Source organism: Ictidomys tridecemlineatus, chromosome 5, assembly GCF_052094955.1.
Source record: "Ictidomys tridecemlineatus isolate mIctTri1 chromosome 5, mIctTri1.hap1, whole genome shotgun sequence".
Classification (NCBI taxonomy): domain Eukaryota; kingdom Metazoa; phylum Chordata; class Mammalia; order Rodentia; family Sciuridae; genus Ictidomys; species Ictidomys tridecemlineatus.
In genome coordinates this window covers 71,022,399-71,049,983 of record NC_135481.1, presented here as the reverse complement: position 1 = coordinate 71,049,983, position 27,585 = coordinate 71,022,399, and the positions used below count along the sequence as shown (strand labels likewise).

Sequence of the window (27,585 nt, the reverse complement as noted above, 5' to 3'; positions counted from 1 at the left end):
GTGGTGTTAAGGATTGAACCCAGTGCCTTCCACATGTGAGGCGAGCACTCTACCACTGAGCTACAGCCCCAGCCCTCATTTGTTCTTTTAAATACACATTTTCAATTCTTGGTATATAATCAAACTAATCATTTGTTCAAGAAATCTCATTCTCCTTTTATTCCTGCCTTTCCTGAACATCCTTTCCCTTTATCCATCCAAACTCTTTCCTGTCAATTTCCTCTCTTAAAACACTTTTTAAACTATTGCTCTCTTGGGCTGGGTATATAGATCAGTTGGTAAAGTGCTTGCCTCACATGCACAAGGCCATGCGTTCAATCCCCAGCATCACCAAAAGGAAAAAAAAAAAATGTTGCTCTTATCTGTCTTTACTAGTTCTACCCTAATCCAGGACCTCATAATCTGTTGACTGTGTTTCTATAATACTCTTTGATCTAATCACTGTGGTGTTAATCCTGGTTGCTCAATCTTTCTCTGCAATGTAGCCAAAATGACTTAACAGACTAATCTTGATTGTTTCAGTACCCTATTTAAAATAGTTGTGCAATACACATAAAAATCTTCTTTTTATCATGGCATTTAATAACTTCTTTGATTCAGTTCACATTCACCATTGTTTGACTTATTAATCAGAACTGTAGACTTCCAAATACCAAACAGCTTTTACTTTCCTGCATATCTCATATTATACCATGCCACTGTCCTTGGTCATGACTTCTGTACAAAATTCTTCCTAAATACATTCATTCATCCATCCATCTATTTATTTATTTATTTATTATTGGTGCTAGGGTTTAAACCCAGGCGCACTTAATCACTAACCACATCCCCAAGCCCTTTTTATTTTGAGACAGGATCTCTCAATTTGCTAGGGGCCTCACTAAATTGCTAAAGCTGGCTTTTAACTTGTAATCCTCCTGCCTTAGCCTCCCAAACAGCTGGAATTACAGGCATGTGCCATTGCGTCTGGGCTCTAAATTCTTCCAATGGGAGAAACACCTTCCTCTAATACTTCCACAGAATTATCTTTTATCACTGAATTAACACTATGTATTACAATTATCTATGCAAATATTTTCTCTTTTACTAAATGAGCTTGTTAAAGGCCCATTTCTAACAGTGTTATTAGAATTTTTTGAAGAATTAAATTGAATGATCACTCAGGTTGGTTCCAATTTTTCCAGTTATAAATAATGCTGCAATGAACAGCTTTGTGCAAATGATATTTTTAATTTTTAAATTTTATTATGATAGATTGGAAGACAAAAGAATTACTGGGTCTAAAGACAAGAACAGTTTTTATGACTCTTCAATAACTTATTTCATTATTTTTAATATTTAAGAAACCAAGAGGCAACCAGACTTTTAAACCATACATTCACATTTGGAATTTTTTTGCCATTCTATTAGTCATTTACTTCACGTCAATAATCCATGTCTTTTAAGAACAAGAACTAAACAATTAATGTGTGAAGCTACCACAACTAATGCTTTACCTATAGACTAATCTCAACAATACTAGTTTTAAGACTGCAGTTAAAATGTATAGTAAGAATTTTTTTAAAAGATTCAGAATATGAGTTGCAACATCAATAGTTTCCTATCACTGGAGAAAGAAAAGCAATCTACCAAAGTTTTGGAAATTGCCAGAAAGAAATGCGCAGCATTATTGAAAAATATCAAACAAAAGTTTGTCTTAAGCAAATTCTATCCAAGGAAAAAGCAAAGATAACATCACACTACATTTTCTAAAAATCTAGAAGTTACTTGCATCAAGGACTGGCAAATTCTAAAGGTAGAGTTGGACAGATGTGACAAACACCATAGTGCCTATGAAGTCTATATATCTATCTTTGCTAGATCTTTGATAGTCTGGCAACTCCTGCTCTAAATTAATAGAAAAGAAAGCATTAAGGCTGGGGTTGTGGCTCAGTGGTAGAGAGCTTGCTTAGCATGTGTGAGGCACTGGGTTTGATTCTCAGCACTGCACATAAATAAGTAAAACAAAGGTCTATTGAAAAATAAGACATATTTTTTTTAAAAAAAGCATTTATTACTATTGTTTTGAAAAAATGCTTATAATGAAGAACAAAAATTGCACATAAAGTCCTCTCCCCCGCCTTTTTTTTTTGGGGGGGGGTACTGGGGAATTGATTGAGACCATGAATGTTCTGACACTGAGCTACACCCCCAGTCTTTTTCATTTTTATTTTATTTTTTGTCTTGAGACAGGATCTTGCTAAATTGCTGAGGCTGGCCTAGAACTTGTGATTCTTCTTCCTCAGTCTCCTAAGTAGCTAGGATTACAGGTGTGTGCCATCATGCCCAGCTTTTTTCACTTCTTTGCTTGTTCTTCCAAGGATCTGTTTCATTCATTCAAACCCACATTCCTGTCCCCCAGATTGCCCTCCTCACAGGTTCTTAGCTCTCTTCTTTAATATATTCGGATGTAACTGACAATAATAAATCTCCCCTCCATGCTGGTCTGAGCCAAGTAAAGATGTAAACGGTTCCAGAAAAAAAATAAATAAATAAAGACATAAAATGAAAGAAAAGTTAGGAGTAACCAGGATGAATAAAGGTGCACACTTGGGAGGGAAGGTTAATAATTGAGAGTATTGTAGAGAATGGATGACAATGTGATTAAAATTACCACATAAATATTCTGGGAGGAAAACAAAAAGCAGCAAATAAAAGTAAAACCAAATTATTTTTAAAATACAGAAAATTAGCACATTTAAAAAGCACAAAAATCTATAAATATCACTCCTTTAACAAAGCCTTCTATTTACCTATCCAAACAGGCAAAGAGTCCAGATTTTCCTCCTACGGCACAAAGTACTTTGGGAGCACAGCGAGGTCGCGTCATCAAGACTGTCTGATGAGAGAGTCTATGTTCAGGCATAAAGTGGTACTTTAAAGCTTCATTCAAAAGATGTTTACAAGTGCGATCATCACGAATAAGATGATTTGCTTCATATAGCCTAGTGAGAAACTTAACACTCAGCAATGGTAATCGTACACTGTTTAGTAGCTGTGCTAAGTATTTCTGGCGTTCTTGTACATCATACTTGATCCAAGACTCTAATGCATAAAAAACAGTCTCTTCAGTAGCTACATTCAAACAGTCATTGGAAACAATTTCATCCAAATCTGCATGTGTAAGCTCAAAAAACTCTTCTGTCTGGCATACAGCTTCAAAATTCTGGCATATGTATTTAGTGGCTGCCAAATAAAGGTCATGGCAACCATATGTCTCTGCAAAACGAGATATTCCAATACAGTTCCCAGGATCAAGCTGGCTTTCAAGAAATGCACAACATTCTTTCAGGACAAGTTTTATCTGAAGTAGGTTTGCTGCTGGAAGGAGAGATTCAACTGTATCCTGAGAAATAAAAACAGTCCCTGTATAGGCATATTCCACAATGGCCTGGAGAGCAGTTTCATCAATGGATTGAAATTCAACCTCACTGTTTTCTTTTTCAGAAAGGTTTCCAGTGAACATAGCTTTGAAATACGGGCTGATGCTGGCAAGTACCACTTTGTGAGCATAAATTTTAACATCACCTACACGAAGAATGATGTCACAGAGTTCGTGGTGCTGACGAAGAAGATTCAAGCCCTGAAGAAGCTGTTCAGAATGTAAGTGGGCTAAGTTAGCAAGCATGTAGGTCGGGGATGTGTGGTCCATCTACAGAAAAACAAAAGCATGGACAGTTACTTCAAAATAATCATGCCAGTATGATTCTTTGTTTTAAATAGAACAATGAAAATCAGATTTATTGTTCATTTTCCTGTATTCTTTGGGTTTTAAAATACTTAATATTAGAACATAAGCTTTCAGAGTTAGAAGGGATTTAATAGTCATATAATTCAACTCCTTTCTTGCAAGATGGAGACCCAAAATGTTCCAAGTCATGAAAATCTCTGGACAATGGACTTTTAGATCAAAACTCTGCCAAAAACACTGTTCCTTCAACAAATTCAAGTCTGAGCCAGGGAAACAAAATGCTAATGTGTCAGGGGAACCTTGTTTACAGCAAAATTAAGTTTTGAAACAACACTATCTATTTGGCTATTTTCTTAATATTAGTAACTGTAATTGGAAAAAAATTCATGTTAATTCAAAAACTTTACAACAAAATTCAAAACTTATAAGAATGTAGACAACACAATGAAGACAGTAAGAAATCATAAGCAGAACATTCAAAAAAATATGGGATAGTATAAAAAGACCAAATTTAAGAGTTACTGGGATAGAGGAAGGCATAGAGTTCCAAACCAAAGGAATTGAACAATCTATTCAATGAAATAATATCAGAAAATTCTCCAAACATGAATAATGAATTGGAAAACCAAATACAAGAGGCTTACAGGATGCCAAAAGTACAAAATCACAACAGATCCACACCAAGGCACATTATAATAAAAATGTCTAGCATACAGAATAAGGATAGAATTTTAAAAGCCATGAGAGAAAGGAATCAGAATACATATAGGGGGAAACCAATTAACTTATGAGCAGATTTTTCAACCCAGACCTTGAAAGCTAGAAGATCCTGGAACAATATATACCAAACTGTGAAAGAAAATGGATGTCATCCAAGAAATTGTATCCAACAAAATTAAGCTTTAGATTTGATGATGAAATAAAAACCTTCCATGATAAACAAAAGTTAAAACAATTTACAACTAGAAAGCCCACACTACAGAACATCCTTGGCAAAATATTCCATGAAGAAAAAAGAAAAACAATGAAGAAAATCAGCAGAGGGAGGTATTACACTAAAGAAATAACTAATCAAAGGAAAAACCAAGTAAAGCTAAATACCAAAATAAACCAAAAATGGCTGGGAATACAAGTCATGTCTCAATAATAACACATGATTGTTAATGGCATAAACTCACCAACCAAAAGATATAGATTAGCAGATTGGATCAAAAACAAAAAAAGACCCAACTGTCTTCCAAGAGACTCATCTCATAGAAAAAGACAGCCACAGACTAAAGGTGAAAGGTTGGGGAAAATCACACCACTCACATGGACTGTGGAAACAAGCAGGGGTTTCCATCATCATATTAAATGAAGGAGATTTCAAGCTAAAATCAATCAAAGGGATAAAGAAGGTCATTTCATATTGCTCAAGGGAACCATACACCAACAAGATTTAACAATTATAAATATATATGCCCCAAATAATGGAGCATCTACATTCATCAAACAAACTCTTCTCAAGTTCAAGAGTCAAAGAGACCACAACACAATAATTCTGGGTAATGTTAACATACCTTTTTCACCACTGCATAGATCTTCTAAACAAAAGCTGAACAAAGAAACTCAATATAGAACTCAATAATACAATCAATAACTTAGACTTAACTGACATATATAGAATATTTTATCCTTCAACGAGTGAATACGCTTTCTTCTCAGCACCACATGGATCCTTCTCTAAAACAGACCATACAGTATGCCATAAAGCAACTCTTAGCAAATACAAAAAAGTAGAGATACTATCCTGTATTACTCAAAATGAAATTAGAAATCAATGATAAAATAAAAAACAAAAGCTACTCCAACACCTGGAGACTAAATAATATGCTACCGAATGAACAATGGATTGCAAAAGACATCAAGGAGGAGATTTGAAAATTCTAAGAGGTAAATGAGAACATTGATACAACTTATTGAAATCTCTAAGACACTACAAAGGCAACTCTAAGAGGAAAGTTCATTGCATGGAGTGCATTCTTCAAAGAAGAAAAAGTCAACAGATAAATGACTTAACATTACATCTCAAAGCCCTAGAAAAAAGAAGAACAAACCAACACCAAAAGCAGTAGAAGACAGGAAATAATTAAAATCAGAGCTCAAATCAATGAAATTGAAACAAAAGAAATAACTGAAAAAACTGACAGAACAAAAAGTTGGTTCTTTGAAATAAATAAATAAAATTGACAAACTCTTAGCCATGCTAACAAGGAGGAGAGAGAAAATTCAAATTACTTACACGACGAAAAAGGAAATATCATGACAGACACTACAGAAATAAAGAGGATAATTAAAAATTATTTTGAAAACTTGTACTCCAATAAAATAGAAAATATCAAAGGCATCAACAAATTTCGAGAGTCCTATAATTTGCCCAAATTGAGTCAGGATATACACAATCTAAACAGATCAATTTCAAGCAATGATGTAGAAGACACCATTAGAAGCCTACCAACCAAGAGAATCCCAGGACCGATGGATACACAGCTGAGTTCTACAACACCTTTAAAGAAGAACTAATACCAACACTCTTCAATTTATTTCAGGAAATAGAAAAAGAGGGCCACACCAGTGGCCTCATAGAATGAGCACTTCCAAACTCATTCTATGAGGCCAATATCACCCTGATTCCAAAACCAGTCAAAGACACATCAGAGCAAGCAAACTTCAGACCAATATCTCTAATAAATATAGATGCAAAATTATCAATAAAATTCTCGCAAATCGAATACAAAAACATATCAAAATGATAGTGCACCAAGATCAAGTGGGATTCATCCCAGGCATGCAAGGTTGGTTCAACATAAAAAAATCAATAAATGTAATTCATTACATCAATGGGCTTAAAGAATCATATGGTTACCTCAATAGATGCAGAAAAAGCATTCAACAAAACACAGCACCCCTTTCATGTTCAAAACATTAGAAAAACTAGGGATAACAGGAACATATCTCAACATTGTAAAAGCTATCTATGCTAATCCCCAGGCCAACATCATTCTATATGGAGAAAAATTGAAAGCATTCCTTCTAAAAACTAGAACAAGACAGGGATGCCCTCTTTCACCACTTTTATTTAACATAGTTCTTGAAACACTGATCAGAGCAATTAGATGAAAGAAATTAAAAGAATACAGATAGGAAAAGAAGAACTCAAATTAGCACTATTTGCTGACGATATAATTCTATACCTAGAAGACCCAAAAATTTCACAAGAAAAATTCTAGAACTAGTAAATGAATTCAGCAAAGTAGCAGGATATAAAATCAACATCCATAAATCAAACACGTGTATGCACATCAGTGGCAAATCCTCTGAAAGGGAAACAAGAAAAACTACCCCATTTATAATAGCCTTAAAAAATAAAATAAAATACTTGAAAATCAACTTAACAAAAGAGATTATAATGAAATGTCATGAAAACTACATAAGGAAAACATAACCTCTATAATGAAAACTACAGAACGCTAAAGAAAGAAAGCAAAGAAAATCTTAGAAGCTACAAAGATCTCCCTTGATCTTGGATAGGCAGAATTAATATTGTCAAAATGGCCATACTACCAAAAGCACTATACAGATTTAATGCAATTCCAATAAAAATCCCAGTGGTACTCCTCATAAAAATAGAAAGAGCAGTCATTAAATTCATCTGTAAAAATCAAAGACCCAAAATACCTAAAGCAATCCTCAGCAAGAAGAGTGAAGCAGGTAGCATATACCAGACCTTAAACTATACTCCAGAACAATAATAACAAAAAACAGCATGGTGTTGGCACCAAAAGAGACTTGTAGACTAATGGTACAGAATAGAGGACAAAGAAACAAACCCACAGATTCCAGTTATCTTATATTAGACAAAAGCACAAAAACACACATTGGAGAAAGATAGCATTTTCAACAAATGGTGCTGGGAAAATTGAAAATCCATATGCAACAAATGAAATTAAGCCCCTATCTCTCACCATGCACAAAAGTGAATCAAAGACCTAGGAATTAAATCAGAGACACTGTACCTAATAGAGAAAAAGTAGGCCCAAATCTCCATCATGTTAGATTAGGCCCCGATTTCCTTAGTAAAACTCCTATAGCACAAGAATTAAAATCAAGAATCAATAAATGGGATAGATTCAAACTAAAAAGCTTCTCCTCAGCAAAAAAAAAAAAAAAAAAAAAACAGTGAGGTGAGTAGAGAGCCTACATTTGGGGAGCAAATTTTTACCACATGCATATCAGATACAGCACTAATCTCTAGGATATATAAATAACTCAAAAATCTTAACACCAAAAAAAACAAATAACTCAATCAATAAATGGGCCAAGGAACTGAACAGATACTTCTCAAAAGGTGATATACAATCAATCAATAAATACATGAAAAAATGTTCAACATCTCTAGCAATTAGAGAAATGCAAATCAAAACTACTCTAAGATTTCATCTCATTCCAGTCAGAATGGCAGCTATCAAGAATACAAACAATAATAAGTGTTTGCCAGAATGTGGGGAAAAAGGCACACTCATACACTGTTGATCGGATTGCAAATTGGTGCAGCCAATATGAAAAGCAGTATGGATATTCCTTGGAAAACTGGGAATGGAACCACCATTTGACCCGGCTATCCCTCTCCTTGGTCTATACCCAAAGGACTTAAAAACAGCATACTACAGGGACACAGCCACATCAATAGCAGCACTATTCACAAGAGCTAAACTGTGGAAACAACCTAGATGCCCTTCAGTAGATGAATGGATAAAGAAAATGTGGTATATACATACAATGGAATATTATTCAGCATTAAGAGAATAAAATCATAGCATTTGCATGTAAATGAATGGAGCTGGAGAATATAATGCTAAGTGAAGTTAGCCAATCCCCAAAAAAACAAATGCCAAATGTTTTCTCTGCTATAAGGTTGTTGATTCATGATGAGGTTGGTAGGGGGAGCATTTGAGGATTGGGTGAACACTAGATAGGGCAAAGAGGTAGGAGGGGACAGGAGGGGGTATAGGGGTAGGAAAGACAGTGGAATGAGATGGATATCATTACCCTATGTGCATGTATGAAGACACAAATGGTGTTAACTCTACATTGTGTACAACCAGAGATATGAAGAATTATGCTCTGTGTGTATAATATGAATTGTAATGCATTCTGTTGTCATATATAACAAATTAGAATAAATAAAAATTTAAAAATTCAATACTTTAAGAAAGGTATCATTACTGTCAATTTATTCAACAACAAAATTATTATGAACAGAACCCAAAGTTCTATATTGAAGGCAATTTAGGTGAGTCTTCTAATCAACACTATAGCCACTCAACTCTTAATTATAAATTCAGATTATGTACAGTCTGTTTACAACTTTGGAACACAAAGAAGAATAAAAATAGAAGATCAGAAAAATGAATGAAAAAGAAGAAAAAGTACAAAGACAATAAGTACTGTGTTAGCCTAAAAAAGCTCTCTATATCCTAATCCCTGAAAACTATGAATGGTACTTAACATGGTGAAAAAGGACTATGTAAATGCTATTAAGAATTCTGAGATGGGAATATTATACTGAATAATACCAGAGGACCCTAAAAGTAATCAACATGTACTTTTATAAGAAGACAGAGTGGGAGATTTGACACAGACAAGTAAAAGGTTTTATGACTATGGAGGCAGAGAATGGAATGCTGACAGCCACCAGAAGCTTAAAGTCCACTAACACTAATTTCATGCTTCTGGGATCCAGAACTGTGAAATAATAAATTTCTGTTGTTTTAAGCAACTGAGTTTGTGGTAATTTGTTATAGCAGCCATAAGAAATTAATACATAGATATTTCACAATGGATCAAAACAGCTGCTTAGAACAGATAAAAGGAACATTAAGACATCTATATAACATGAGTTGTTCCCTATTTCTTTCACTTACACCTAAAACACAAATCAGGGTGAGAAAAGTAAAGTAGAAGATTTGGTTCCAATTTTATTTATTTATTTATTTGTTTGTTTTCTGTGATACTAGGAATCAAATCCAGGGGTATAATACCACTGAGCTACCCCTTTTCATTTTTTGAGACAACACTAAGTTGAGTCTCCCTAAGTTACTCTGGCTGGCCTTGAACTTGTGATCCTTTTACTTTAGCCTCCCAAGTAGCTGGGATTACAGGCATGCATCACCATGCCTGGCTTTGTTATATTTTAAAAGCATCACAAAATTAATCACACTATTAAATAATATTGCACTATTAAATCACACTATTCAATAATATAAATACTGGTAGGACTCACAGATATGAGTATAGCACTTCACAGCTATTATGTTTTTAAGCAGAAAAATCCAAATATTGAAATGTTTATCTTGGTCAATAATTTCATTATTTCAAATCTCCCGCTGAATTTTAAATCAATTAATAAGGTATGTGGGGCTGGGGTGTGGCTCAGCGGTAGAGCATTTGCTTAGAATGTATGAGGCTCTGGGTTCGATTCTCAGCACTATATATAACTTAAAATAAAAGTCCGTTGACAACTAAGGAAAACATTTTTAAAAAATTAGTAACATATGTTAATATGGCCATCTTACAGCTGACATCATCCTCCCAGTCTGATCTCTCCTAGTAATACTAAAACACATCTACCAAAATAATTCTCAAAGCATTATTTCAAACATGGTATGAACAAGTATGAAGATACTTCTTGGTAGTGACTTTCTTTCAGAAAAAAATACAGGTACTGTAAGGTGTTAAGTTTAGACCTGGATATATTATATTATTGACTACAGTGTTGACTTTTAAAAGATTCCTTTAGCCTCAAAAGTTAATATCTAGACTGAAAAGTGAAGAATGAACAATAGGAAAGGCAAGAAATTAGGTGGTTGTATAAAGAAAGCAATCCTACCTATTTATATGCAGTTAATTTTACCTTCTCTCACCTTCAATTTCTTCATCTTCAAAATGAGATCACAATAATAAGTCAAGGTTTTTGAGGATCAAATCAAATAATGAAAACAATAAAATGTAAGAGTGAAAAGTGTACTATGAGTTAAAGGGTACAACAGTAAGGCAATTGGAGAGAAAAGATAACTAATTTCCATCCTAACTGGGTCATGTATTATTAGGTGGAATTGGCACATTTCTTAGTCTATTAAATTTTTCATTCATAAAATAATAATATGCCTAATCCATCTCAGAAAGTTACATGTAAGTGATCTAGTAAAACAAAGTTCCATACAATTTGAGGTGCTAAAAGAGCACTTAAGTCTTACTTTCTTTCCATGATCTCTTTTACTAATTTCTGTCTTTCCCATAATGAACTTTCACTCTATAATGCTTACATAATTACTACAGCTCTATATAAAACTTGCTATCTCCCAAATATCTTACCACATGCTAAATTTTGTCTGTAACCTTTTTCCCCTTTCATACTCCTTACTTCAAACTCCCAATTCTCAAAAGTACAGTGCCCCTGAGTTTAATCACATGCAATTAGTTTAATTATGTGTTACTGTTTTATAAAACATACCCCCTTTATCTCTCATTTGTCTAATTTAACAAGAATAATAATATTCAGACTGTAAAGTGAAGAATGGACAGAAAAGGTGAACTGATATGGAAAATTAGATGGTTCAAAAAGAAGATCACTACTTTATAAGTTCATCTCTCTCTCAGATTAAACAATTATGCTCCAAAATATTTAAAAGAACCTATAAAAAGGCATGTGGCATACACGTATAATCCCAGCAACTAAGGATCACAAGTTCAATGCCAGCATGGGAGCCTTAACCAGACCCTGTCAATCAATCGGACTGGAGATGTAACTCAGTGGTAAAGTACCCTTCAGGTCAATCCCTAGCATCAGACACTGGACACAATTTCAAAAACAAGATAGTATATTCCATAATCTGGTAAGATTGAAGTTAACTTCAGATAACATCCTAAAATTATTTTTTTTTAATTCTAAAATTATTAAGGACTTGATCTGTGAATAGATCTCTAAGACTAGCACGGATAGGTTAATAATAATAAGACATGTCATAGGCTAACCTTGTTTCTTTTTTCAACGTGCTTGAACTTGTAGATCAGGAAAGTACCCTAGATGTTTTAACTGAATGTCAGTGAAAAAATTTTCTTTTTTTTTTTTAAGTACTGGAGATTTAACCCAGGAACAATTTACCACTTAGCTACATCTAAACAGCCCTTTTTTTAAATTTTATTTTGAGGTTAGGGTCTCACTAAGTTGCTTATAGGCCTCACTAAGTTGCTGAGGTTGGCCATGAACTTGCAATCCTCTTGTCTTAGTCTCCCAAGCCACTGGGATTACAGGTGTGCACCATCATGCTGGGCTAGTACAGAATTTTATAAAGACTCACAATTTTTTGAGAATAAAATTAAAAAATAGAAATATAGTTCATTTAGCTAAATTAGCAACTGGTTGAACAACTAAGAGTAAACTACACTTAATGGAATGAGGACTAGAGAAATGTTCTAGTGATATGCTATGAGATCAAGATGAAAATACTCAGGGTATGCTCTTGTGCTTTATAGATACCATGAAGTTGCAAAGGACAGCAAAAACTGGACAACAAAATGAGGATCCAAAAAGACCTGATATCTAATAAGAAATTTAAGAGGCATAAATGTAAACATTCTATAGTAGATTCCAAAGCAACTATACAAGTATAGAATAAGAGAGAAATAATTCATCTGTAGTACACCTGTGGTACAGAAGTTTAGGGATTTTAATTTTAGTACTACTTTAATACAATAAGCTTATGTGGGTTTAAGCTGTATTAATACACTATAATACATAAAACTTTTAAAGAGAGGAGATATTTTCACTTTGTTTTGTAAATGTCATGCCATATCCAGAGAACAGATTTAGTGATCATCTTTTAAAAGGGATCCAAATTCAATATCTAGGAAAGAGAAGAAATTCAAATTATGTCTTATGAGTAATGGAACCGGGGCTACTCTGGAGAAAGAGAGATCTGAGGGTTATCATGAGAAAAATGAAGGAATGAAAATTTCATCATCATCATCATCATCATCATCATCATCTAGGGTTAATTGAGTTTACACATACAAAATACTTAGAATACTGCCTATCGCTTAGGAAAACCTAGATGAACATTAGTTATCTTAGCACTACTGATTTTTTCAAGTTGTTTACTTGAGTGGTATTCAGCTTTCTATATTACCTTATCTCTCATTACTAGATTTCTGGGCTGGGGATAAAGTTCAGTGGTACAGCATTTGCTTAGCATGCGTAAGGCCATAGATTCAATCTCCAGCAATGCAAAGAGAAAGAAAAAAGAAATCCACTGTACTACTGATGTAACACAAACTATTACAGCATTGTTGATTCTTAAATCAAGTCAATGAGTTACGGTTAGATTCATTTTTAATATAAAAAGGAACCATAGTGCCAGGTGCAGTGGTACACGCCTGTAATCACAGTGGCAGGACGATTGTGAGTTCAAAGCCAGCCTCAGCAAGAGGAACGTGCAAAACAACTCAGTGAGATCCTGTCAAAATAAAATACAAAATAGGGCTAGGGATGTGGCTCAGTGGTTGAGTGCCCCTGAGTTTAATCCCTGACCAAAAATTTAAAAAGACCACAGTAATAGATCTTTAATAAACTAGTTTTTGTTTGTTCAATTCAAAACTGGTAAAACTGGGTTAGGGATATAGCTCAGTCGGTAGAATGCTTGCCTTACATGCACAAGGCCCTGGGTTCCATGCCCAGTACCACCAAAAAAAAACCCAAACTGGTAAATTAATATTTACATATGATATAGAAGCATGACACAATATAGATTATTAAATACACATAGACATATCTACATATACAATACATAAATTCACACTGATATCCATCTATCTATCAATCAATCAATCAATCATAACCTATGCAGGATAATATAATTTTAACAGACTGAGCTCTAGAATGGGGATGCCCAGGTTTCAGTATTGCCTGTACTATTTAACAGTCATGTGATCTTGGGAAAGTCTTTTTTTTTTGCAGTACTGGGAATTGAACCCGGGGGTGCTCTTTCACTAAGTTACATCCCCAACCCTTTATACTTATGTATTTTTAATTTTGAGACAAGGTCTTGCTAAGTTGTCAAAGCTGCTCAAACTTGTGATCCTCCTGCCTCAGCCTCCCAAGTCTTTGGGGTCACAGGTGTGCGCTACTACGCCTGGCTGGGAAAGTCATCTTAAAATCTCAGTTTTCTCATCTGCAAAAAACAGACAAAATAGTATTTTTTTTTCAAAAAAGTAAACTTTTGAAAAGTTCACTATGCTTATCTATGTGCTAAACATAACTACTCTGTAATTATTAAAGATTATTTATTATTATCATTATCAATATTATCTTTAAAGAGAATTACTTTTTGTCAACTAAACCCATGTGATTCCCTTCCATGTATACCAAAAAAGGAAGGAAGCTGGCTTACTACAAACTGAACAAATACAACCAAGGGAAGGCCAAAGCCTAATTCTACCAATAAAGATACAACGAACCACTTTTAGATTCAGATATTTTATTAAATTTAGATAGTTCAGTGGAAAAGTGTATGCTTAGCATGCATGAAGACCTGGTTTTGATCCCTAGTACCAAAATAAATAAACTAAAAATAAAATAAAATCCTCATGTAAATGTAAAAAAAAAAAAATTAGACAGTTTATCACTTAGTGAAAAGAAGAGTAGCCAAACAATGAACTGCTTGGATCCTTGTTTCACATATCACCCATAAATTGTTAAGGATACAATCTAGACTGTGGCTAAGCAGTTTTATATTCTGCATCTCTATTCTAAGGGGTGGGGAGTAAAAGCCCATACTTTACCACAATCAAGGATGTTAACAGAAATTATCTTCTGACAGACTTACAGGAGAGAGAGAGAGGTAGATGGCTTCATAACAGTGGCTTAGGAGTCCTCGGAAACCCTTGTGTTTTAAGAGAATAACAAAAGGCAGCCAAGACTCAGATAAGCTGCAGTCCTGCAGGTCACGCCTTTGCTATATGGATGCATGCTACCAGGGTGCTGTGACAAAGTTGTTTCCCAACATTTATACCCTTATATTATTTCTTTGTCTCACTTTCCTATATCTTTACCACTAAAACCTTTTAAATATTTTCTGACCACTTCAACAGTGAGTGAAATATTTTATTCATTTAAAACAATAAAAATTATTAAAAATTTAAAAACAGGTCAAAGAAATGGTATTGGTAAAGATAACTTTACAAAAGAACACCTATGGGGGCTGGGGTTGTGGCTCAGTGGTAGAGCACTTGCGTGGCATGTGCAAGGCCCTGGGTTCAACCATCAGCACCACATAAAATAAAGGTATTGTGTCCAACTACTAATGAAAAATAAATATTAAAAAAAGAGCACCTATGCATTCTCTTCCTTATATTACATGGGAATGACATAATGTTCATTTCTTTTATGAACAATTAAGAATAGAGTTAAAGAAATTATACTTTTAATGCTCAATCAGAACAATTCCAACTAAAAACTTTAAAAAGGCAAGATTAAAATAGGGAACTTAAAAATGAATTATCCCAGGTTTGCCATAATGCATTCTTAAAATTTTTAATTTGACCACTTTCCTATCTCAAGAAATGAGACTTAGAAATTCATAGAACATTAACATTTTCAAATGCAGAGTTTTTAAAAACCTGTCCTCAAACTGTGGTCCTATCAAGAGTATCAGCATCATTTGGGGACCTGCTAGAAATGCAAATTCTTGAGTCCCATCACAGATTTAAAAAATCAGAAAGGATATGGAGGTCGGGGGGAGGCTGGACAATCTGTTCTAAGTTCTCCATGTGATTCTTATACATGTTTAATGTTTGAGAACCAGTTAAACTATTTTCAGCACAAATGTAATTGCTTAAATAATATTGTAAATTATAATCGATACATCCAAAATTTTGAATTACAACTGTGACTGTATTTGATTCTTGGCTATACATTAATAAATGACTAAAAATAACTCAAAGAAGCAATAATTTCTCATTGTCAAAACAAACCCCATCTTTATCAAATAGCTTTACACTCACAGTTTCATTTATCTCAATAACAACCATGTACAGAAGGAAGGGCAAGCACCACGGGAAGCAGGAAAGAACAATGAGTAAAAGTATGAATTTTGGAGCCTTAGAGAACTGGGTTCAAATCTACATTTGGGTAATTAATAGCTACATGACTTCAGGTAGATTACTTATTCTATACTTGAACTTTCTTATTTATAAAATTTCTTGTGGATGAAACAGAATTAAATGATAACATATGTAAGAGAAAATAGATTAATAGAAAAAAGTAGAAAACACAGAAATAGATCATTTACATATGTAGAATTAGTGTACGATAAAGGCATCACCTTAAAATCAGTGGCAAAAGACAACTTTTAAATTAATATGTTAGGATAACTAAAGAATTAATCATATGGAATAAATAAATTAGATCCCTTTCACATACTTTACCAGGATAAGTTCCAAATGGATCAGAGATATAAAATGGAAAAAGTGAAATCATCCAAGTAGTAGAAAAAAATAAGAATTAATTCTTTCATAACCTGGTATTAGGAACAGTTTCTCATCATGCCACAAAACCCAGAAACAATAAATGAAAAGATAAAACTGATTACATTAAACAATTCTGGACATAAGTGAGAATAAGAAAGAATGTAATTTTGCGATTCTGACCAACTTATCTTTTGAGTTCCTTTATCATTTTATATTCTCACAGCAATGAGTGAGAGTAGCTGTTTATTATAGCCTCACTAACAGTAATATTATAAAGAGAGACTGTTAACTCCATATAGTTTTAATTTATTTTATTTGAGTATAAGTGAAACTGAGCAAATTTTCATGCAGTTAAAAGCCATTTGCATTATTAATCATCTGTTCATTTCTTTAGTCTTTTTTTTCCTAAAAGTTAGGGAATTTTAGAAATTTTCTGTATTAGTGATACATATTTTACATATACTACAAATATTGTTCTAACCCATCTATATTCAAAAATCTTTAATGTAATCAATTTTATCTTTTAATTTATTGGTTTTGGGGTTTTGTTTTTATATAATGATGACTGCAATTGACTAAAACACATCAGATATATTAAATCCATAAAGTCAAAATAATTTCTTAAAACCCTTATCAGTCACCAATGGAGGATGCCAATTAATCAACTCATTAATTGAAACCCAGAAATAAAGGGAAAGAATCAAGCATTCATCATGTCCTCCCTATGCTAACTGTATCATTAAGTTTGTCTTTATAAAACTATTTCAGTTACTAAATTAAGAATAAATGATAGGATGCCATTTTGCTCACTTAATAGGTCAGCACTGATTATGAGGACTGCTAAAAATCTCAAAAAGAGAGAAAACCCAACATTAAGGCCTACTGATAGAACAACATATCACCACCTGAGTATTCTAGTATTCCCTCCAACACACAAAAATCAAACCAATTCAACCACAGTCAAATCCTATATATCTGTTAATTTACAAAAAATACAGTGAATGGAAAAAACGTGTTAAAGTAAAAGAGAAAGATACAATTAGCAAAAATATTTTGTGAAAAAAATTTATGAAATAATCTGGATGCTTCAACAAATAAACTCCAAAAAATACAGAGTATAAGTGTGCAGATTAGAATAAACTTAAGACACATTGACCAAGTACAACCTATAATCCATACATGTACATGTGCACATATATTTAGAATACAACTAGAAATTTACAAATTGACCAAATTACTGATTATAATCACTATTTATTTTGTTGCTGAAAACCGTAGTTCTGCTTTTAAGACTTTTTTTTAATCTTTTATAAATAATCTTGAAATATCTGTACATGAAATAATATGTCAGAGAGTTACCAAAATAATATTATTATTTGTCAAAATAATATGGGATGCTTGGGCATGGTGATGTACCCCTGTAATCCCAGCAGCTCAGAAGGCTGATGCAGGAGGATCTCAAGTTCAAAGCTAGCCTCAGCAAAAGTGAGGTGCTAAGCAACTCAGTGAGACCCTGTCTCTAAATAAAATACAAAATAGGGTTGGAGATGTGGCTCAGTGGTAGGACGCCCCTGAGTTCAATCCCCGGTAATCCCCCCACCAAATAATAATAATAATAATAACAACAACAATACTAATAATAATATGGGATGAGGAGATGGATGATGTCATGAGTTGACAACTACTGAAGCTAGATAACAGGTACATGGAGGTTCATCCTATTATTCTACTTTTACATATCTGAAAATTTTGCATAGTAAAAATTTTTTTAACAAAAAAGGAGAATATAAGATACTAAACTGTGAATAAGACTTAGACATGAAGACTTTGGATGTATTGATTATAATTTACAATAATATTTAAGCAATTACATTTGTGCTGAAAATAGTTTTAATTTGTTCTCAAACATCAAAGAGTTTAGATGACTTAATGTGATCACAACTGGGGTTAGTGAGGCATGGCTGTAGTCCCAACACTGGAGAAGTTGCAGCAGGAGGATCCCTGGAGCACAGGCATTGGAGACCAGCCTAGGCAAAATAGTGAGACCCTGTCTCAAAAACCAAAAATCTTGGGTTCTATTTTTAGTATTGCAAAAACAAACCAAAATCACAAGATTATTAAAACACATTACTGCAACTAGAATGTTATCTTAATCTTAGAACAATGTTTTCTGCACATTATATCCAAAAAATTACACTGTTAAAGAGTGTTAGGCTGCTTAAAGTGTTTACAGAGACAAATTATAACTGATGCCACTTCTAGCAAGACTAAATTATTCTATAAAAGAGTACCTGGAATACAACCTTGTTTAACTGTCATAATGTACCAGGTACTATTATAAGTTTTTTACTTTTTAATACCTTTTGTTCTCAGAAAAGCAATATGAGATAGGAAGTTTTTATTATTCCTATTTTAAACATAATAAAGAATAATGATATAAAATGCACAGATCAGATACAAAAATACATCAGGGCTTTAAAATAAAATAAAGAGGGATCCATGGAATAATTATTTCCTTCAGCAATTTGCATAATAACAAATTTGATATAGCAGGCTCCCACACATATCTGTCATCTTTTTTGGTCTTAATTTTGGTACCATAACATTTATATCTAAGGGCTGGTTGTAGCTCAGTGGTAGAGGGCTTGCCTAGCATGTGTGAGGCCCTGGGTTCGATCCTCAGCACTGTATAATGTAAATAAACAAAATAAAGGTGTTGTGTGCATCTAAAACTAATATATATATAAAATAAAAAGGCACTTATGTCTAAGATTTACATAAAGTACTCCAAATCAAATCTAAGTAACTGGATTAGTCAATATTGAAAAAAAATCTATCTGAAAAAATTTAAGAAAGTATTATATTTTATATAACATATATTATATGTAGTATATTATGTATATATAGTATTATATTTTACTTAATTATGTATAAATATACACAATTTTGGTAAAATTACAATAAAATCAAACTTTCCATAGTCTATAATGACTTCACAATTTTAGGTTCTAAAACCAAGATTATAAGGCTAAGCTATGAGTTTAGTATCCACCTACTTAATTGATATCTAAGCCACAAAAGCAGTGGTGCTAAAATTAGTTGGGAGGCAATTATCTTCTACCATATAAATATAGATCTAGAGCAAAGAGTGAAAAGAAATGAGGATTTCTTAAACAAAATGAATACATGTTTTATATAAAGAACATGATTTATAAAATTAGGAGAATATTTTATCATAACTGCTCTTTTCTTAAATATCTTTCCTATAGTTCAACTTCCCTCAGAGAAATGAACCAATGGAACAATTTGGCATATCTTTCCTTTTTCATGATATTGGTTTTTTGTTTTGTTTTGGTTCAGGAATTGAACACAAGGACGTGCATCCCAAGCCATATTCCCAGCCCTTTTAATTTTATTTTTTAGAGTCTCACTAATTTGCTTGGGGCCCTCTGGAACTTTGAATCCTCCTGCCTCAGGATCCCTAGTCACTGGGATTACAGGCATTCACCACCACACCCAGCTCCATGAGAATAATTTTTATTATATCTGAAAAATAACTGTAAAATTAGAAGTCTGTCATAACAGAAATCATTATATCATGGATTCAGAAATAATACAGAAGAAAGCAAGTCCCCAAAGGCGTTACTACATTCAGCAAAAGCTCCTAGTTACATAATTAACCCTTGTCCATTGAAAATGGTTGCAACAGATGTTAAATGATGTTAATTTATATAGATTAGTGCTTAAAATGCAATAAAAATTGAATTTTCACTTTAAGTTCTAGTTCTGACTCAAGACAGAAATGCATAAATGCTTTGGAACATAATATAAACTAGATAAAAATAAGTAATTCATTCTACAGGTATAAAAATAGAGCCATAATTTCTTAATGTTATTAAAATTTTGATTCAAGAAAGTAAACAAGATTCAGAATAGAAATCCAAAAAGGATAGATTAAAGTTTATAATCAAATAATACAAAATTCTAAACAAATAATTAAATATACTAATTTGAGTTTACTTTCTTACTCTGAACAGTCACTTTCCAGTAGATACATTCTTCAGATGTTCCACAGTACAAATGTAGAATATACAACCTCCAAAAATAGTTAAATCAATTAATATTTGTTAAGTACCTACCACAGTGCATGGCATGAAGCAAATACAATAAATGGTATCATTATAATTATTTGTTAATATATATCTTTCATTTACACAATACTTCTTAAACAATACAAACTTTTAATAGTTTACAAAACTCATACTGATTTCCAATATTCCTAAGTGTCTGTAAAATTTAAGAATACAGAAAAAACTATAATGATTCATCCAACAAATTTATTATCTGACTCAAAATAATGCTTTAGGGCAATTGTGTTTACCTTGCTTAAAATCAGCTAAAGAAAAAAGGTATGTAACACATATTCCTGTAATCCATTAATCATTTTTGAAACTGAAAATTTTAGCATGGTTAATTCAAATTTGCAATTTTCAATGGATCCTTAAACTACCTCCTTTCAACTTTTCCAGATATATTATTAATAAAACAACTAAAATGTTTCACTACAAACTCTGAAATTTGATCAAAATATGTTCCCTATCTATACTTACATTTCAAAAAAAAAGGTTTTTATACTCAATACACAAAAGACTCATATAATTCGAGAATAAGATTTTTTTTAAAAATCAACATCATTAGCAATCAGGGAAATGCAAATCAAAACAACACTGAGATTTCCTCTCACTCCAATTAGAAAGAAATCATCAAAAATACAAATAATAAATGCTATAGAGAATGTGGGATTGTAAATTAGAACAATCACTGTGGAAATCAATATGGAGATTTCCTAATGGACTAGGAATGGAATAACCATAGCACCCAGAAACACCACTCTTCAGTATTTTTCCAAAGGAATTAAAGTCAGCATACTATTCACAATCGCCAAGTTATAGAATCAGCCTATGCATCCATCACCAAATGAATTAAAAAAAATATATATATATATATGTAATTCACCCATAAAGAAGACTGAAATTATGTCATTTGCAGGAAAATAGATGAAACTGGAGCATCATAATGAGCCAATAAGCCAGACTCAGAAAAGGTCATATGTACATGACCAATATAACTCCACCTCATGTTTAACAATAAGAATAGGATCTTTTATTATTATTATTATTATTGTTATTATTTTTTAGGTATAAATGGACACAACACAATGCCTCTGTTTTTATGTGGAACCCGGATCCCACCCATGCTAGGTGAGCACTCTACCATTAAGCCACAATCCTAGCCCCAGAATGGGATCTTAATTAGAATAAGTTATAGTCAATATATGTGTAACGTGTCAAAATACATTCTACTATCATGTTTATCTAAAAATAACAAATTCTAAAAACGAAAAAAAAGAAAGGGTCATATGTTCTCTCACATGCAGAAGCTCAAAAGAAAAAAAAAATTTAAGTGACCTCATAAAACTAGAGGGGAGACCAGTAGGGTTGAGGAAGCGGGAGAGAGAGAGAAGGTACTGGGTTATGAAACTGATCAAGTAATGTTATGTGCATGTATATATATCACAATGAATCCCACTATTATGTATAATGATATACCAACAAAAATGGATTTAAAAAATATCCTTTGTATCTGTAATAGATATAAATAGAACATAACTTAAATGGATAAGATTCATATTCCACAAGATAATCATAAGAGATAATCAGTAAGAGACATGATGATGAAATCTCACTTCCTAAATATACACTATAGAGACTAATGCATCTTCCAAGTCTTCATCAAGGAGACAAAATGTAACAGATATAAAATAAACTGTAATTTGTAACATAATGATCTACAAAGGCCTGAGAAGAAGAAGAATCAAAAGACTATTTGGTTTGTTCCCAAGAACAGGACATGACAACTGCTTGATTTAAATTTAAGTGTCCAAAACCTCTAAAAAGTATTCTTTATTGAGGGAAGGGGTACTTTTTTTAGGGGAGTGGGTACTGGGGATTGAACCCAAGAGCACTTTATAACTAAGCTCTTAATTTTTTATGTTGAGACAGGATCTCACTAAGTTATTAAAGCTGGCTTTGAACCTATGATCCTCCTCCCTCAGCTTCCCAATATGCTGGGATTACAGGTATAGGCCACCACACCTAGCAGGAAGAAATAATTCTTTTTATTTATTTATTTATTTATTTTTTAGTTATCAATGAACCTTCATTTTATTTATTTATATGCAGTGGTGATACTCAAACTCGGTGTCTCACACAGGCTAGGCAAGTGCTCTGCCACTGAGCCACAACCCTGGCCCCAAGAAGGAACAATTCTTAAGCTTCTACCATAACTGATTATGAAATATCATTCAAGAGCTTCCAATTTCTTTTTCTATGATTCGGTGATTACTATAAAATCTCTAGTTATTAACCTGGCTTCCCAAAATCTTGGATATAGCAGAATGCACTGGATTATCAACCCGAAAATTCTTATCAGTGGAAAGGATTATTTTCTATTCCAACTGGCATTCTATTGTGTACATTCTAACTTGTACATCATTCTCCTTTCCCTTCATTTGTACTAGCTTCCTGAAGGCTGAGCATACAAGAATAAAAAGATACATTTGAGTTTCTTAGATTAGAAACATGAAAACCAGACATTTTCATTGACAACTGCTACAATCCTATCTTGATTTTCACTCCTATGCCCTAACTCTGTGCCTAAAAAAGAAAAAGGGCAGAAGGATTCTTTTGGTTAACTGAAATATGCTAGCCAAACCAAATCTAGGCAGATTCATTTGTACATCAAAATGACTAAGGAAGTAACCACTTTGAATTTAAACCAAAACATAGGATATGTATTTATGTAGCCTCCTTTTCCCAAAGGAAAAAAAAAGAACTATGATATGCAAATTGTGCTATAAGGCAAAATTCAGAAATAATTTCTGAACTTGCATCAGCCAGAAACATTACAACATAGTTTAGTATATATGCTAAATTATTCTAGAATTTTAAAAATTATTTGGGATATCCCATCCGATACAGAACAAGGCAGCAATACTTTAAAGTGTATAAATTTCGGACTTCAAATTATAACTGAGTAAAAAAAAAATTATAACTGAGTTTTTTCATTAGGTTATTCAAAAGTAATTGTATTATTTCTTTAAAAATTTCTCTCTCTGGGCTGGGGCTGTAGCTCAGTGGCAGAGCACTTGCCTAGTATGTGTGAGGCACTGGGTTCGATCCTCAGCATCACATAAAAAATTTAAAAAAATAAAACATCGCTCTTCCACACTCTGAAACATTCAGCCTCATACCAAGACATTCCAGCTCTTCAATCTACTTAAGTTTCATTTCCAAGGACAAAATGCATATCAAATTCTCAGTTCGCCTAAAACAAAGAAATATCTACCAACCCTAAATCCACAGGGAAGAATTCTCTTAGGACCGTGATGACAAGAACTTCCATCGCTACTGAAATTGTCTTTGCAATCTGTCTCTAGGAGACTGAAAGGCTGCAGAGACGCTTGAAGATCCTGCTGGGAGTTCGGCTGGAGGAGGGAGGAGGCGGGGAAAAGGGTGAGTCCCACAGAAGAACTGCATCAGAAGACAAGACTTTGAGAACGTCTAGAGGGAGGAGGTTAGTTATAGGAAAAACATTTATCTCCAGATTATGCGCGTTTTAAAGAGAACTTAAAAGTGATGGGGGTAAGAAAAAGTGACAGAAAACAATTGACCTTCCCCAGCCAGAGGGTTATGGGAAGTACCAAAAGGGGACCTGGGAGAAAAGCGTGGTGAATAAGGTCCCCAAAGATTGGGAATTGGAAAATAAAATTACCCCGTCTATGAGCTTGGCTTTGGTCGGGATCTCCTGTACGAATAAACGGATAGGAGGAGGAAAGGATCACACTTATTCAGGGTTGTAGGGAGTAACGCGTTTACAACGGTAACGAGCCCTGCATAAGAAGATGTCGCCTTTCCCTGCCTGCTCCCGTCCACTCCTTTACCTCTATCTCCAGTGCCACTTGGGCAAAACTTTGCCAAATATTGCATCGCTGGAGGACAGCAAAGGGAAAATACCTGAGTCCCAGGAATCACACCTGCAGCCACAGGAGGTGGAGCCGTGGACAATTGAAGCCGGGACAAGATCCTCACTCGCTCTGGTCAAGCCTCAACTCTCACGGGTGGGGCGGGGAACTTCCGCCCGGAGCAAGGACAACGTCACTTCCGCCTAACACCCTTTCCCCACCACCACCACCCCACAGTACCCGCCCTCCTCTCCGCTCTAGTTACGTTCCAACGTTCTGACTTCCTCTTCCAGGACACTTCTGCCTTAACATCTGACGTGGACTTCATGACCCAGCATTCATCTCGGCGGATCGATTTCCGGGTCAAGAGGTCCGCTCTGGGTACATCACCATGGAAGCGATCGGTTTGGTCACGTGGTGCTCCTGGTTACGCCCGGTGGCAGCTGTGGGGTCTGGGACTCTAGCGGGGGCCATTTTGCCAAAAGGCTGCCTCCCGGAGTAGGAGGCGGCCTGGCAGCTGGCTCAAGGTGTTCCTTTTCCTCCTCTGCAGTTTGGGGCTTGGGAAGGAAGTGGAAGGCTGGGCTTCATCGAGCCCTTCGGAGACGGCAATGGTTTCCTTCAGCCTTCGCTACCTGACCACCCTCCATGGCGGCTGCGCCATCCTCGCTGCTTCTGGTGCCGCCCCTTTCAGCCGCTTATGCGTGTCGCCTCCAGAGCTGCGGTCGCCCTTCCGCCCCAGAGACTGATGATAATCGAGTTGGGGGCACCATGAGAGGAGAGAAAAATTACTACTGCCGCGGAGCTGCCGGGGACCACGGCTCCTGTCCCCCTACACCTTCACCTCTGGCCTCAACCCTCTTGTTGCCGGCAGAGGCAGTCTCAAGTAGTTGGTCTGGGCCTGGAGGTGGTTTCTCAGGGGGAGATGAAGAGGAGACTCGGCTCTTTCAGCTCTTGCGCACCGTCCCCGATCCTTCCGAGGCTTTCCAGGCTTTGCAGGCTGCTTTGCCACGGCGGGGCGGTCGACTTGGCTTCCCCAGACGTAAAGAAGCATTGTATCGGGCCCTGGGCCGAGTGCTTGTGGAAGGAGGTAGTGATGAGAAACGACTCTGCTTGCAACTTCTCTCCGATGTTCTCCGAGGTCAGGGGGAGGCAGGCCAGCTGGAAGAAGCTTTTAGTTTAGCACTTCTGCCTCAACTAGTTGTCTCCTTACGAGAAGAGAATCCAGCTCTGCGGAAAGATGCGCTGCAGATTCTGCACATATGTCTGAAACGTAGTTCTGGACAGGTGCTAAGAACGCTAATACAGCAAGGTTTGGAAAGTACCAATAGCCGACTTAGAGCTTCTACTGCACTACTGCTCCCCATCTTACTTACTCCTGAGGATTTGTTGCTCGGCTTGGATCTCACTGAGGTAATAATATCTCTAGCCAGAAAGCTTGGTGATCAGGAGATAGAAGAAGAATCAGAGGTAGCTTTTTCTGCACTTCAACAAATTGGTGAGAGACTTGGCCAAGAGAGGTTTCAATCCTATATCTCTCGTCTGCCATCTGCACTGAGGAGACACTACAATCGCCGCCTGGAGTCCCAGTTTGGAAGTCAAGTTCCTTATTATTTGGAACTTGAAGCCTCTGGATTTCCTGAGGATTCCGTCCCTTGTGCAGTGGCTCTTTGCAATAGCAATCTTAAATTTGGGATTATTCCTCAGGAGCTGCATTCAAGATTATTGGATCAGGAAGACTATAAGAACCGGACTCAGGCCGTTGAAGAACTAAAACAGGTGCTGGGAAAATTTAACCCTAGCTCTACCCCTCATTCTAGTCTTGTTGGTTTCATTAGCTTGTTGTATAATTTGTTAGACGATTCTAACTTCAAAGTGGTCCATAGCACACTTCAGGTCCTGCATTTACTAGTTATTCGTCTTGGAGAGCAAGTCCAACAGTTCTTAGGACCAGTTATAGCAGCTTCTGTCAAAGTACTAGCAGACAACAAATTGGTGATCAAACAGGAATACATGAAAATCTTCCTCAAGCTAATGAAAGAAGTAGGTCCTCAACAGGTGCTTTGTTTACTCCTGGAACATCTTAAACATAAGCATTCCAGAGTAAGAGAGGAGGTGGTGAACATCTGCATCTGCTCCCTCCTGACTTATCCCAGTGAGGATTTTGACTTACCCAAATTGTCTTTTGATCTTGCCCCAGCTCTTGTAGATAGCAAACGCAGGGTTCGCCAAGCAGCTCTAGAAGCCTTTGCTGTGTTGGCATCATCAATGGGCTCAGGTAAAACCAGCATCCTTTTTAAAGCTGTAGATACTATTGAACTGCAAGATAATGGAGATGGAGTGATGAATGCTGTGCAAGCCAGATTGGCTAGAAAAACCCTACCAAGGCTAACAGAACAAGGATTTGTGGAATATGCAATACTCATGCCATCTTCTGCTCAGGGTAGGTCAAACCATTTGGCACATGGAGCGGATACAGACTGGCTTTTGGCTGGTAACAGAACTCAGAGTGCACACTCTCTCTGTGGTGATCACACAAGGGATAGCATGCAAATGTATGGATCTTACAGTCCAACTGTCTGTACCCGGAGGGTATTAAGTGCAGGAAAAGGAAAAAATAAATTACCGTGGGAAAATGAGCAGCCTGGAGTTCTTGGAGAAAACCAGACCTCCAATTCCAAGGATATAGAGCAGGTATGCTTGTCTAATTTCCTTGATTTGAACTGAAAGAAATTAAAATGAAAATATGCTTGTGATGACTTAAGAATAAGACTACCTGAACCTTGTTACACTGTTTTAATTTAAATGCTAATGTGAGTATTCATTATAATGGTAGGAGTCAAGTATAAGACCACTTAATTGATTGATTGATTAAATTTGAGGCCCAGTGTGATGTGAACAACACCTGATTGCAATTTTGAATTATTACTTTGGTATGCCAGTTACTGGATTCATACAATAAACACAAAATACCTAGTAGGTACCAGATAAAGAACTAAGTTCTGGAAATGAAGATGAAACCAGTTCCACACAGTTTTGGGAAAAGGTCAGTTAACACAATTTCTTAAGTATTAGATTTAGTTTATATACTAAATCTAGTACTTAAGAAATTTTGTTAAAGAGTCCTGTGGGGATTTCTGAATTACTGAAGATAGAAAAAACTAATAATAAAATTCTACTAGAGGGCTGGGGATGTGGCTCAAGAGGTAGCACGCTCGCCTGGCATGCGTGCTGCCCAGGTTCGATCCTCAGCACCACATACCAACAAAGA

General features: G+C 35.0%; 2 protein-coding genes across 8 annotated transcripts in view; one reads left to right on the top strand and one right to left on the bottom strand.

Annotated features, from left to right (window-relative positions):
* Nucleotides 1-24,526, bottom strand: part of Klhl28 (kelch like family member 28) — a 39,332-nt gene extending 14,806 nt beyond the window's left edge. The window contains exons 1-3 of one of the 2 annotated variants that reach the window (XM_040275956.2): nt 24,370-24,504; nt 23,706-23,840; nt 2,793-3,691 (exon numbers count right to left, since the gene is read on the bottom strand). In XM_040275956.2, coding sequence (XP_040131890.1) covers nt 2,793-3,691 — 899 coding nt within the window. In that variant the 5' untranslated portion in view covers nt 23,706-23,840; nt 24,370-24,504. Of the gene's footprint in view, nt 1-2,792; nt 3,692-23,705; nt 23,841-24,369 lie in introns of both variants that reach the window. The other variant, XM_005331754.4, reaches the window with a different exon arrangement.
* A 186-nt stretch (nt 24,527-24,712) lies between these two features.
* The window catches only part of Togaram1 (TOG array regulator of axonemal microtubules 1), an 85,211-nt gene continuing 82,338 nt past the window's right edge, over nt 24,713-27,585 (top strand). For 4 of the 6 annotated variants that reach the window (XM_021730688.3, XM_013361339.4, XM_078050186.1 and 1 more), the window contains exon 1: nt 24,714-27,008. In XM_021730688.3, coding sequence (XP_021586363.2) covers nt 24,963-27,008 — 2,046 coding nt within the window. In that variant the 5' untranslated portion in view covers nt 24,714-24,962. Of the gene's footprint in view, nt 27,009-27,585 lie in introns of all 6 variants that reach the window. The other 2 variants (XM_040275955.2, XM_013361338.4) reach the window with 2 other exon arrangements.